The 14,052-nt window shown below is 43.0% G+C and overlaps 1 protein-coding gene across 4 annotated transcripts in view; it reads right to left on the minus strand.

The window, feature by feature from the left end:
* Window positions 1-992: 992 nt before the first annotated feature.
* Window positions 993-14,052, minus strand: part of STS (steroid sulfatase) — a 153,667-nt gene continuing 140,607 nt past the window's right edge. For 3 of the 4 annotated variants that reach the window (XM_054008226.1, XM_054008233.1, XM_054008216.1), the window contains one exon: window positions 993-4,273. In XM_054008226.1, coding sequence (XP_053864201.1) covers window positions 3,894-4,273 — 380 coding nt within the window. In that variant the 3' untranslated portion in view covers window positions 993-3,893. Of the gene's footprint in view, window positions 4,274-8,913; window positions 10,523-14,052 lie in introns of those variants that run through there. The other variant, XM_054008248.1, reaches the window with a different exon arrangement.

The following is a 14,052-nucleotide window of genomic DNA, read 5'->3' on the forward strand; positions in this document are numbered from 1 at the left end:
TCTGAAGAAGTGAGGTTCTTACCCACGAAAGCTTATGCTCCCAATACTTCTGTTAGTCTCAAAGGTGCCACAGGACCCTCTGTTGCTTTTTACAGATTCAGACTAACACGGCTACCCCTCTGATACTATACAAGATGGTACATTGTGCTTCACTTTTTATTCTGCATACATACAAGACTGTTTTAATGATCAGGATCCGATATGTCGCCGAAAGGTACAATACATTTGTAATGTGGGGGATTATTTTATTAAGCACTGAACAAAACAGCATCCAGCATAACTGCTGAAAAATACAGTGTTATACTTAATACAATTGTATGGAAGTGACAATTATAAAATTAGATGGCAGATTTTATTTTCAGTGTCAAAAAATTAAATGTTGTGTTACAACATATTTTTGTAAATATGAAATATGGCACAAACAAGAAATAACTTCAACTGTCCATGCTTTTTTAAACGTCTTTGATGTTATAATATACAGTTAACTCAAGCATTCTTGTTAGACCTTAACTAATAAGTAGAGGATTAGAGTTGTAGAGCTCAGAAAACTGCATCTATTCAAAAAGATTTCTTTTTACTGTGGTGATTGGAATAGATATGGAGACTGAAATGGAAAGGGGCGAGGAAGAATTTGAGGTGTGTTCAGCTCCTAGGCATGGAAATCAGAAAGACCTGGATGATTCCAAAGAAAAAGGGGGTATTGGACAGGCCTAATTCAGTTGGGGAAAGAGATCAAAGAGGTGGGTGAAGGAATTACCTCTCTTGGTAATTCCCTCTTTTGAATCAGAGAACAGATACTGCTATCTGCATCAAAGAAATAACAGTAGCACCAGCATCATGCAGGAAAAAAAGCTAGCAAGCTGGCCGCTGCCGGAGGAAAGGAAGACGATATGGACGTTCTTAAGAGTATCCACTGAGAGCCTTATTGAGGTCACAACTAGGGAATTGTGAGGACAAAGATGGGTTCAACAATGTAAAATAGCTCAGCCAAATACATCACTGTATAGTAAGCAAGAAATGTATGAGAACGTATAATGTTGCATACATTCATGCTTGAAAAGTTCACATAGATGACAGCAGAAAAGTACTTGCAGTACAACAAGCATAAACAGATTTCTTTGTTGCTAAATTTATCGTGTATTTGCTGTGATTTAATAAAACAGACAGGAAACCAAGCTGAATGGCCATCTCATGGCTTTTCAGCTGTAATATAAATAGCCCATATGGGTTATCCGGGAGTTATTTGACCTGACTTGTCACAATACACAAGATCTTGCTATGTTATTGTCAACCTACAGATGGCATGAATGGCATAACTTTTAGAAAAATGTACAATGATAAATCTGCAATGAATCATCCAAAATAGGGAATATGGGAAATATGACACCATACTTACCAGGAAAAATGTATGGATGCCATGGATTAATCTGTGAAACCTTGAGCTTCATTGCATGAGTTTCATAAAAAAGGCAAATAAAACACTAGGTTATAATAGGCCGAGGGCTAGACTCTAAATCAAAACATATATTACCATGACAGGCAGCTCAAAAAAACGGCATCACAACTTTAAATATTAGCTAAATGCAGTTTTTGAGTGTTAAATCAGCAAAGATCATATTGTGTTAGGGCCTTACTAATACCATCAAACACCCCCTAATTCAGTGACTCTCACACTTTTTGTGCTGGTGACCCCTTTCACACAGCAACTCTCTGAGTGCGACCCCTACTTAGAAATTGAAAACACATTTTAAATGCTAAATTTATGACCCTATTGTTTAAAATGAATCTGCCTTTTCTCACCTCTTTTAAATTAAGACTAAAACACCACATTTTTATCAAATTACTGTTATAAGCAGAAAAGTTATTTTTTTAAATAGTTACTGTTTAGTGCTGGGGGATGTGAAGAAACTTTTCACAGAAGACTTAGTGCCCCATTGCCACCCTTAATTCTGTGTTGCTGCTGATGGTGGCGCTGTCTGCAGAGCTGGGTGCATGCATGGGCTTCGGCTGTCAGCCAGGCATGGGATTGATAGCCGGAACCCAACCACCCAGGAACTGACAGCTCGCAACCCTTAGTTTGAGAACCCTTGCCTTAATGCAGGGGTGGGCAACCTTTGGCACACGGCCCATCAGGGTAGTCCACTGGTGGGCCATGAGACATTTTGTTTATGTTGACTGTCCGCAGGCACGGCTCCCCGCAGTTCCCAGTGGCTGCAGTTCACCATTCCCAGCCAATGGGAGCTGCGGGAAGCGGCAGCCAGCACATCCCTGGAACGGTGAAACGCGGCCACTGGGAGCTGTGGGAGGCCGTGCCTGTGGACGGTCAATGTAAACAAAATTTCTTGCGGCCCATCAGCGGATTACCCTGATGGGCTGCGTGCCGAAGGTTGCCAATGCCTGCCTTAATGCATTATGTTGTTGGATGGACAGGAATTCACTATGTTTCTGTGACAAGGTGAAAGTCTCATATTATTAGGCATCACATAATTTTAGTTTATATTGTTGATATGTTTTCTTAATATCTGCCAAAAATAATAATAATTTGCTTTGCTGCAGAATGAAAAGAAAATGTGAGTGAACAAGATACAGAGTAAACTCTGGTACTGAAATTAGCCCATAAGAGCTAAAGATTTCCCTAGGCCTTATTAAGAATACAGAGTATATACATTCAGCCTTGGGTAAATCTGAGCTACTTTGTATAGACTTCTCAGAAAATAGCAGACCTTGCAGGGGGTTTTCAAAGTAATAATTTCAAACATTTGAAGCAAGACTTTTTTTTAAAAAATGTAGTTCTCTGCCATCAGTGAAACAGCTGGTTTGCACAGTAGCCACTGAGAGAAAAGACCCTCATAGCATGGCCTGTGTTTGGAGTTTGGACATATGAATTGGGCAGAATTGGCCATTCAGTGTTTGGACCTTGTTTTGGGATGTTTGTTATTATGGACCTTGTTGGCGAAGTAGGATGGATCCAGTTGACTGGGCCAAGTTGGACCTCTCCACATGATTAGTGGCTGTAAAAGGCTTCATATGACACACTTCTTTTCCTGCTTTTCTGCCTTCCTGCCTGTCAGCAGCTCAGTATGCCCATCTGCCCTCCCAGAAACTGGGGAATGCAAGTGACATCATCTGTTAGTCCCATTAAATATGGGCAGCTGTTACTGTGTAGTCATCCATAAGTTGTTTTGTATAGTCAGTCATCTATTTTTTGTTTTATAGCAGCATTGATTGCCCGTCATGAATGCGGCTACAAATCCTCTCTTTATCTGTCCGTTTCTGTGTCTGTTTGTCCATCTATCTAGGTAGTTCTGTGGTCCTCATCATGGTGGTATCTTTTTTATATTTTTCCCTTGCTGCAATACTCTCGTAACAGTAGATGATAGTTACCAATGGGGGCAGGAGCGATATATGACAGTTGCAGCTGGAAGCTGTAGTTACATACCTTCAAAGCTTGTGAACACAGCTGGAGTCAGAGGTCTTAAGAAATAGTACTCTCCATAGCGTGACTACAGCATGACCATCTGCGAATATGGCAGGCACTCCTGCTTCATACAAACATTGCATGAAAAAGGATTATGCCAAGGGTAGAAAGGGTTGCTCTGCTCCAGAACATACTCTTTCCTCTGATATGGAGGGTCCAGGATTGGTTTTCCCTCCCCCAAAAATATTTGGCAATGGTGTATTTAAAAGATGGTTTACCCTATGTAGTAGGATTTGGGATTCCAGCAGATACTATACACCTATGATAGAGTCCTAGGCGCCCCAGTGGGATTGTAAAGGTTGGGTATTGTAGTGGTTCAAGCAAAACAACCTACCAATACCACTTGTTCCAATTATTGTAGGTAAAATTGCAGATATGTTATCCAAAAAGCATGTGTGTGTGTGTTTCAGAGGTGTCATGCGGTAGGCAAGCTTAGTTTTTCTTCTGACTCATGGTCACAGTAACAAGACAGAAAGACGGATGAGCAACATAACTGAAGCCAGGGCTTCCAAAGGATATTCCCCCATGATAACTGGTTGGCGACTATGTGCAATGATTTTGTATGGTTGTTTACTGCTTGTTGAATGACATCAAGGATTTCATAGAAACGATGTTCAGTCTCTGGTGTTAGTGGATTCTTCTCTCCGGGGTCTCTGGAGAGATCAAAGAGTAGAGGTGGGTTATGGTGTGTGACAAGTCTTCCAAAGCAATAGCACACGTGGGAATTATAGCAACCGTTGGAGCCTTCTGGATCAAAGTTTGGAGTGAAGAAAAAAGCTTTCCAAATAGATTCACCTGCAATTTAAAGAAACAACAGCTGATGATTAGAGTATAAAAAACCCCTTGTGAAAATCAAAATCAAACCACATAAAAGTAATCATTAATCTCAACCTTTACATGTACAGTATTAGTGTACAGAAACCACAAAATACAGAAATAGCACAAAAAAGTCTCTTGCAATGTTCCACTCCTATTTGGAGCAATTACAGTCACTCCATATTCTTTATTAAAATGAATCATATACATCTTAAAACACCTTTCCACTTAATCTCATGCCACCCGTCTGCACAAGAGTGCACCAGAAATATCCACAAGTCATTGCATTACCTTCAAATCTCTCATTACAATGCACTTCTGCCATGATGCCAACAAAAACTGACCATAGGCAGGCAGCTGATGTTCCATGACTACCATTTATTATGCTAATTATAATCATCTCATTGTTACTTTGAGCCCCTCCATCTGCTTGTTGTAGCTACCTGTTGTCTGTAGTCACATACATAGATTGCAAGCTGTTTGAGGCAGGGACTTTCTATTAGATGAATGTAGAATGACCTGCACAATAAGTCCCCCATTTCCTGACTGAGGTCTCTAGGAGCTACTGCAATAGTACTACTAATAATTACACAGATGAAACTGTAAAAAGCAACAGAGGGTCCTGTGGCACCTTTGAGACTAACAGAAGTATTGGGAGCATAAACTTTCGTGGGTAAGAACCTCACTTCTTCAGATGCAAGTCTGATGAAACTGAATTGCTAATTGTTTAGGAAATGTGGCAATGTCATCTTTAGGTGACCCACTGCCTTGGCAAATGAGAATCAAACATGTCTTTAATTCTAAATGCGTTGCTAAATGTCTCATTTTGTTGTGTATAGGGAGGAAGTGATATGCACTGATGTAACACAGTTTAATTTTTCTTTTCTTAAAGTATTGTCTGATTTTTTTTTGTTTTGGTTTTTTGGTTTCACAGAAAGCAAATGTGAACTGATGCAGATGTGGTTTAAGCGCAGATTTATTGGGCAACCCCAGAATGTTCAACAGCAAAGAAGTCTACCAAGAAATGGCTAATACTTTGCTCAAATAGCACAGAGCCCAATTGTTTGCAGTATTGTTGTAGCCATGTTGGTCCCAGGGTATTTGAGAGACAAGCTTTCAAGCTTACACAGAGCTCTTCTTCCGTCCTGAAGAAAACCTGAAGAAGAGCTCTGTGTAAGCTTGAAAGTTTGTCTCTCTCACCAACAGAAGTTGGTCCAGTAGAAGATATTACCTCACCCACTTGCCTCTAGACAAGATTGCAGCTAGCAAGAGATGTTAAGAGTAACAAGAAGGATTTCTTCAGGTATGTTAGCAACAAGAAGAAAATCAAGAAAATCATCCCTTACTGAATGAGGGAGGCAACCTAGTGACCGAGGATGTGGAAAAAGCTAATGTACTCAATGATTTTTTTGCCTCTGTCTTCACGAACAAGGTCAGCTTCCAGATTGCTGCACTGGGCAGTACAGTATGGGGAGAAGGTGGCCAGCCCTCTGTGGAGAAAGAAGTGGTTCAGGACTATTTAGAAAAACTGGACGTGCACAAGTCCATGGGGCCGGATGCGCTGCATCCGAGGGTGCTAAAGGAGTTGGCGGGTGAGATTGCAGAGCCATTAGCCATTATTTTTGAAAACTCATGGCGATCGGGGGAGGTCCCAGATGACTGGAAAAAGGCCAATGTAGTGCCCATCTTTAAAAAAGGGAAGAAGGAGGATCCGGGGAACTACAGGCCAGTCAGCCTCACTTCAGTCCCTGGAAAAATCATGGAGCAGGTCCTCAAGGAATCAATTATGAAACATTTAGAGGAGAGGAAAGTGATCAGGAACAGTCAGCATGGATTCATGAAGGGGAAGTCGTGCCTGACTAACCTAATTGCCTTCTATGATGAGATAACTGGCTCTGTGGATGAGGGGAAAGCAGTGGATGTGTTATTCCTTGACTTTAGCAAAGCTTTTGATACGGTCTCCCACAGTATTCTTGCCGCCAAGTTAAAGAAGTATGGGCTGGATGAATGGACTGTAAGGTGGATAGAAAGCTGGCTAGATCGTCGGGCTCAACGGGTAGTGATCAATGGCTCCATGTTTAGTTGGCAGCCGGTTTCAAGCAGAGTGCCCCAAGGGTCGGTCCTGGGGCCGGTTTTGTTTAATATCTTTATTAATGATCTGGAGGATGGTGTGGACTGCACTCTCAGCAAGTTTGCAGATGACACTAAACTAGGAGGCATGGTAGATACACTAGAGGGTAGGGATCGGATACAGAGGGACCTAGACAAATTAGAGGATTGGGCCAAAAAAAACCTGATGAGGTTCAACAAGGACAAGTGCAGAGTCCTGCACTTAGGACAGAAGAATCCCATGCACTGCTACAGACTAGGGACCAAATGGCTAGGTAGCAGTTCTGCAGAAAAGGACCTAGGGGACGAGAAGCTGGATATGAGTCAACAGTGTGCTCTTGTTGCCAAGAAGGCTAACAGCATTTTGGGCTGTATAAGTAGGGGCATTGCCAGCAGATCAAGGAACGTGATCGTTCTCCTTTATTCGACATTGGTGAGGCCTCATCTGGAATACTGTGTCCAGTTTTGGGCCCCACACTACAAGAAGGATGTGGAAAAATTGGAAAGAGTCCAGCGGAGGGCAACAAAAATGATTAGGGGTCTGGAGCACATGACTTATGAGGAGAGGCTGAGGGAACTGGGATTGTTTAGTCTCCAGAAGAGAAGAATGAGGGGGGATTTGATAGCAGCCTTCAACTACCTGAAGGGGGGTTCCAAAGAGGATGGAGCTCAGCTGTTCTCAGTGGTGTCAGATGACAGAACAAGGAGCAATGGTCTCAAGTTGCAGTGGGGGAAGTCCAGGTTGGATATTAGGAAAAACTATTTCACTAGGAGGGTGGTGAAACACTGGAATGCGTTACCTAGGGAGGTGGTGGAGTCTCCTTCCTTGGAGGTTTTTAAGGCCCGGCTTGACAAAGCCCTGGCTGGGATGATTTAGTTGGGAATTGGTCCTGCTTTGAGCAGGGGGTTGGACTTGATGACCTCCTGAGGTCCCTTCCAACCCTGATATTCTATGATTCTATGATTCTATTGTAACTGCCCCAGCGACAGACCAGAGAACAAATTGCCTCTCGGAGAGTCACAACTCGTCTCCTGTTCTTGCTGGAAAAAAACACACACAAACTGCTAGTTTTTATTTCACAACATTGCATCACTGAAACAATTTTTTAAACAGCTCACCCTTTAAGTGCCAGTCAAGGAGACTTTCTTTTTTGGTATTTTCCACATTTCAGGGTAAAGTTAATCTCAGTAAAAAGAGCTTCATTGAGCTCAAAGCAAGCTTTGTTAATCCAGTAACTGGCTGTCATGATTTATATGCAGGGCTACATAATGTGGTGTTCATTAATCCCCCCAATGGAAATCATTAGGAAATAGGATGAGGGGAGAGATAACTGGTGTATCACTCTAAATGTGCTAACTACATTACACTTGGCTTTTTAAGATAAGATTAGTCTTTCAGACAGACCTGTGCCAGTGCAAAAAGAGCCACAGAATGAAGGTATAATATACAGCCTGATTTAAAAGAAAGTAACCTTAAGATTCTTTCCAGCATCCCCTATCATACATCATTCTTCACAGTACAAGATACATTACCTTTAGGAACTTATTCAGTGACAATCTGACAGAGCCTGGAGGCTTCCAGTTCACTTAGACGGCACTAACACTCAATAATCAGGATCAGGTGGGTGAAGGATATAAGGAGCGGGGAACCTCTGAATGTTGCTTAGAACTCAGCAAAGGGAGAGGATGTTTCAAGCCTGAGACTGACTTGCTTGTGCAGACAATAAGTAGCAGCACCTTCAAAATCTTCAGAGAACTCCCTGACTCCCACTGCAGATATTCACAGACTTACAGAGCTGTCAAGTTGTTGCAAAATGGATGCAATCACCTTTCTCTGTGTTTCTAGCATTATTCTGAAAGGCACACTGGTGGCTTTGCTTCGTAAAATATTCTCAGATTTAAATAAATCACAATTCTTCTATATGTGTCTTTGCACAGACCATTGCTCAGAGCAGGGATATGCCTCTATTTACTGTGGTACTTATTTAAGCATACTGGGAAAGGTAGATAGTTCTGTGCTAAGTGTTGCTTCAGGCGATTTTAAGTGTTTAACTGGCAAGATGGCTTGGGGGAGGCATAAGAAAGAGAAAAGCTAAGGATTCTATTAATCAGTGATATGTGAGAATTGTAGGTTGTTTAGGATCACACAATGGAGTTATGCTGATTTACCCTAGCTGAGACTCTGGCCCATAGTATTACAAATCATTTGACGTAAAGATACAGCTGGATAACAGAGGTCAAGAAAAATGAAAATTTACATAGCTGTCAAAATAGCAACGAGAAAGAATTTCAATAAAAATATTCATGTGGGGAATTTGAGGAGGTCATGCTGCCTGATCACACATCTGTCTTTGATGGCGCATTTGTGCAGAATGACATTGAAAAGAAATCTGCAGCCAATTCCATCATTGTTGGGCACCATAGTGCCAGTTCAAGGATTTAGCCATACAAATATTAAGTAGAGTGTCCTGAATAATAAAAGCCTTTATGTAGGGTAGCTCAAGTAAATACATATGTTTGCAAAAAAAGAAAAGACGTGGAAACTAAGTAAATAGCACCCTGTTTGTAATACAAACAAGCAATATTAAGGGCATTCAGTGTTAAAACTGAAACCCCAGCCACAGCTTGCAATCACTGTCTTGCAATTGCATAAGTTAAGGATGGAACAAGAGACACTATATGACATTTGAATTTTCTGGCTTTGGCTAGTCTTACTTTTCTAAACACTTCATAATAATTTTAATTTAACAGCTACACTGCTTCTTAGTGTAGCAGGTGTGTTGGGCAAAACACTGAGCTGAGCAAAGTCTGCTATTGTTTCACGATGTTTCATTTCATTGCAGTGGCATTCTGGTGTGATTCTGGAACATCGCTGTATTGCTGAAAGACAGCAGTGCAGTCTAACTACTGATTTCCAGATCGTTATAAAAAAGTAAAACATATCAGATCCTGTGCCTGTGGAACAGCCAATATAATATGCTGGTAGACATAAAGAGCTGTCAGACTTGTAATCTGTAAAGTTGATAAATTGTATAAGGCTGGATATTAAAAGGAAGAGTACTCTTTCTGCCTCTCTCAGCTGGTATAAAATCTCATTTTGTCAGAGGGCTAGTCACAAGGATCAAATTAATCTCCCAGTAATTAACAATCTCTTTGTTCTACAAAGACATCTGGCTAGTAAAGTCTCATTTGATGTAGGGATTACTACATACCCTTTTCTCTATGGAATCAACAACTAGAATAAAGAATAAGGCTATGGCTGTAGCACCAGGATTCCTCCACAGATAGGCATGCTAGATCCATCCTGGCATGGATTTACAGGGCTTATACTATTATTAATTAATACTAATTATTTTGTATTGCAGCAGCCCTAGTCATGGAGCCGAATTGCATTGTGCTAAGGTGCTGTACAAATACAGAACAAAAAGATGGTCCTTACCCCAAAGTCCCCTGGGAGTAACCCCTTTAGTGTGCCAGACCCTTCGGGTGCCAGCAAAAAACGGTTACTTACCTGTAACTGTGGTTTCTTAAAATGTGATACAGACATGTATTCCATGTGGGAGTGTGCTCACACCATGCTCCAGAGCTGAAGAACTTTGCCTTGCAGTACCCATGGGGGTGGCGCTCATACCCTGCATCTGCAGCTCCTCCCCTGGTCATATGAGAGAGGTGCCGCCTCACCCTCCTCAGTTCCTCCGTAAAGAATTTCAGGAGTACACACTCTGATACAGACGGAGGGGGACAGAGGGCAGGCCATGGCATACACATCTGCATCACACCTCAAAGAACAACAGTTACAGATAGATTACCATTTACTCTCAAGCAGTACTCGCAGGAGGTGGGGCTTGGAGTCTATTTAAAGAAAGACTGCAGGATTGCCTTCCCAAAGTTTGCATCTGATCTGGAGGCAGTAGTAATGGCATAGTGGTTTGCAAAAGTATGCACAAGGACCAAGTGACCACCCTGAACATGTGTAATATAGAAACATCATTTCAAAATGCCATTGATGTCTTCTGAGCTCTTGTGAAAGGAAGTTGTATCTCTTGAGTAGACATAGCCTGGGCTACTTCATATGCTCTCATGATATAGGAAGTTATCTATCTTGAGACTTCATCCAATCTGCATACAAAACAAAAAGATGAGGTAAGAAATGGAAAGGTTTAGTTCTAATCATATAAAAAGCTAGATACCATCTGACACCCAATATGTGAAGGCACTGCTCCTCTGGGGTCGAATGTGGCTTAGGGAAGAATACTGGTAGATACATAACTTGGATCAAGTGAAACAGGGAAACTACCTAAGATAAAAACAGGATGTGGCCTCAGGTTACTTTGTCGCTGGAAAATTGCACGTAAGGAGGTTCTGCCATCAAAGCCTGCAACTCACACACTGTCCTTGCAGACGCTATTGTCATAAGAAAGGCAGTTTTCTGCCACAGAAGGGAGAAAAAAGATGCCAGAGGCTCAAACAAAGGCCCCATAAGAGCCACTAAAACAGTATTAAAGTTCCACAAAGGAACTGGCTTTTTAACTGGTGAGTGGATACAAGTGACTCCTTTCAAGAACCTCACTGCCATGGGATTTGAAAACACTGTCTTCCCATGGATAGGAGGATGAAATGCCAAAATAGCCACCAGGTGGACTCTCAATAAAGTAAGTGCAAGACCAGAAGAGTGAAAGTGTAACTAGTACTCCAAGATGTCCTGGATACAAGTTAGCATTGGTTGAATTCCTTGCGGTAACGACCATGCCAAGAATCACTTCCATTTGTCTGAATAGGCCATCCTGGTGGAAGGCTTCATACTGTTAAGCAAAACCTCTGGGACTGCTTCCAAACATCGTTCCTCATCGTCTAGCCATTCAGCATCCAGCCCTTGAAGTTCAGGGAGATTACTGCTTTATGCAAAACCTGGCTGTCAAGATGAAGAGGAAGGGATATGGGAGGCCGAACCGACAATGTGAGGAGGTTGGAGAACCAACATTGCCTTGGTCACGCCAGAGCAATGGGATGAGTTTTGCACAATCCAATTTCAGTTTAAGAATAACCTGCAGGATGATCGGAATTGGAGGATATACAGGAGCACCGATTCTGAGCTGAGGTGGAAAGCATCAGTCCAGGAACCCAGACTGAGAACTCCTGGGGAGCAGAACAGTGGGCATTTGTTTTTTTCTCTTGTGGTGAACAGGCCAACCATCAGGATGCCCCAAACTGCAAAGATGGTCTGCAGGATACTGGGCTTCAGAGACCACTTATGAGTCAAGGAGAAATTCCTGCTGAGGTGACACGCCAGGTGATTGTGTATCCCAGGTAAGGGACCGACCACAGGGGTAATGTTTTCCCAGCTGCAAACCTGCCAGAACCCGATTGCCTCCTGGCACAGCACATTGGATTGTGCTCCCCCCTGCCTGGTGACATAATACATTGCAGTGATATTGTCAGTAAGTATGAGAACCATGAACCCCTAAGGTGATCCTGAAAGGTCTGACAGTCATTGTAGATGGCATAAAGTTCCAGGTCATTGATATGAAGAGAAGCTTCTCATTCCACAGGCTCTGAACTTTCAGTGAGTTCAGATGCACTCGCTAACCTAGTAAGGAGGTGTCGGTGACTATAATCCAGGTCAGTGAAGGCCAAGCAAAAGGAATGCCCTGGCACACATTGTCCAGCATATCCACCACTGTAAGGGCCCAGAATCAATGGAGGAAGCTGGACAAGCATGTCCAAGGGATAGCAATTCAGATGATAGACCGACTTCAGCCATATCTGAAGAGGATGAATGAATATTGAACTACCTGTATGCATGCGGCCATATGGCCTAACAACCTCAGGCATATTCAGACTGTGATTGAGGGCTGAGACTGCAGCTCCAGACATAAGTAGTGGATCACATGGAATCTCTCAGTTGGTATAAACTCTCTTGAATTCATAGAGAATTCAGCAGGACCCCAATGAATTTGATACCTTGAGTCAGAACCAATGATGACCTAGACCAGTGATGGGCAGTCTGCGGCCCATGGGCCGTGTCAAGGCTCCTTCCCCACTCTGAACTTTAGGGTACAAATGTGGGGGCCCGCATGAAAACTTCTAAGCTTAACTACCAGCTTAGATCTGGTCCGCTGCCACCACTCCCAATGTGCTAATTCCCTTCCCTGGGTAGCCTTGAGAGACTCTTCACCAATTCCCTGGTGAATACAGATCCAAACCCCTTGGATCTTAAAACAAGGAGAAATTAACCATCCCCCCTCCTATCTCCCACCAACTCCTGGTGGATCAAGATCCAACCCCCTTGGATCTAAAAACAGGGAAAATCAATCAGGTTCTTAAAAAGAAGGCTTTTAATTAAAGAAAAAGGTAAAAATCATCTCTGTAAAATCAGGATGGAAAATAACTTTACAGGGTAATCAAACTTAAAGAGCCCAGAGGACCCCCCTCTAGCCTTAGGTTCAAAGTTACAGAAAACAGAGGTAAACACCCTAGCAAAAGGTACATTTACAAGTTGAGAAAACAAAGATAAAACTAACATGCCTTGCCTGACTGTACTTACAAGTTTGAAATATGAGATACTTGTTCAGAAAGATTTGGAGAGCCTGGATTGATGTCTGGTCCCTCTTAGTCCCAAGAGCGAACTCCCACCAAAAACAAAAGCCTTCCCCCCACCAAGATTTGAAAGTATCTTGTCCCCTTATTGGTCCTTTGGGTCAGGTGTCAGCCAGGTTACCTGAGCTTCTTAACCCTTTACAGGTAAAATGATTTTGGAGTCTCTGGCCAGGAGGGATTTTATAGTATTGTACGCAGGAGGGTTGTTGCCCTTCCCTTTATAGTTATGACAGGCCGTATGCGGTTCGTCAGGGTAATCCGCTGGTGGGCCACGAGACAGTTTTACATTGACCATCAGCAGGCTTGGCCCCCCAGAACTCCCAGTGGCTGCGGTTCACTGTTCCTGGCCAATAAGAGCTGTGGGAAGCGGCACGGGCTGCAGGCACATGCTGGCTGCCCCTTCCTGCAGCTCCTATTGGCCAGGAACGGTGAACTGCAGCCACTGGGCGCTACAGACGGTCAATGTAAAGAAACTGTCTCACGGCTCACCAGCAGATTACCCTGATGGGCCACGTGCAGCCCACAGGCTGCAGGTTGCCAACCACTGACCTAGACAATCAAGTAGGTATAGGGTTAAATGAACATTAGACTTCCTCTCTGGACTTGCCCCTCAGTAACCAATTGTCCAGATATGAATTACCCTCTTCCTGAGTTATACTGTTAACACAATCATGCCTTTGCTGAAAACCTGGGGAGCAGATGTCAGGTGGAAAGAGCATGATGTTCTGGTAGTGCTGGCCAGCCATAACAAATTTGCGGAATGTCCTGTGGCTCAGGATGATTGCTAAGTGGAAATAAGCACTGAGGGAGAGGAAGATTCTGGCAAGGAAAAGTCATCTGGAGAGAATGAGGAGGCAGTTTGCTGTGCCAATGACAGATCCTGTTCTTGCACCACAGGATCAGGTCGGAAGAGCCCTGTAGGCCCAGGGGGACAGACTAAGCTGTCACTTGCAGCTGAAACAGTATGGGAGTGGGAGTTAGTTTCACAACTGGTGATCTCGCTCGGGAGCTGTTCGAGGAGTGGGAGCCCAGAGACTGAGGAGCATTGCAGG

This window comes from Malaclemys terrapin, chromosome 1 (genome assembly GCF_027887155.1).
Source record: "Malaclemys terrapin pileata isolate rMalTer1 chromosome 1, rMalTer1.hap1, whole genome shotgun sequence".
NCBI classification, from domain to species: domain Eukaryota; kingdom Metazoa; phylum Chordata; order Testudines; family Emydidae; genus Malaclemys; species Malaclemys terrapin.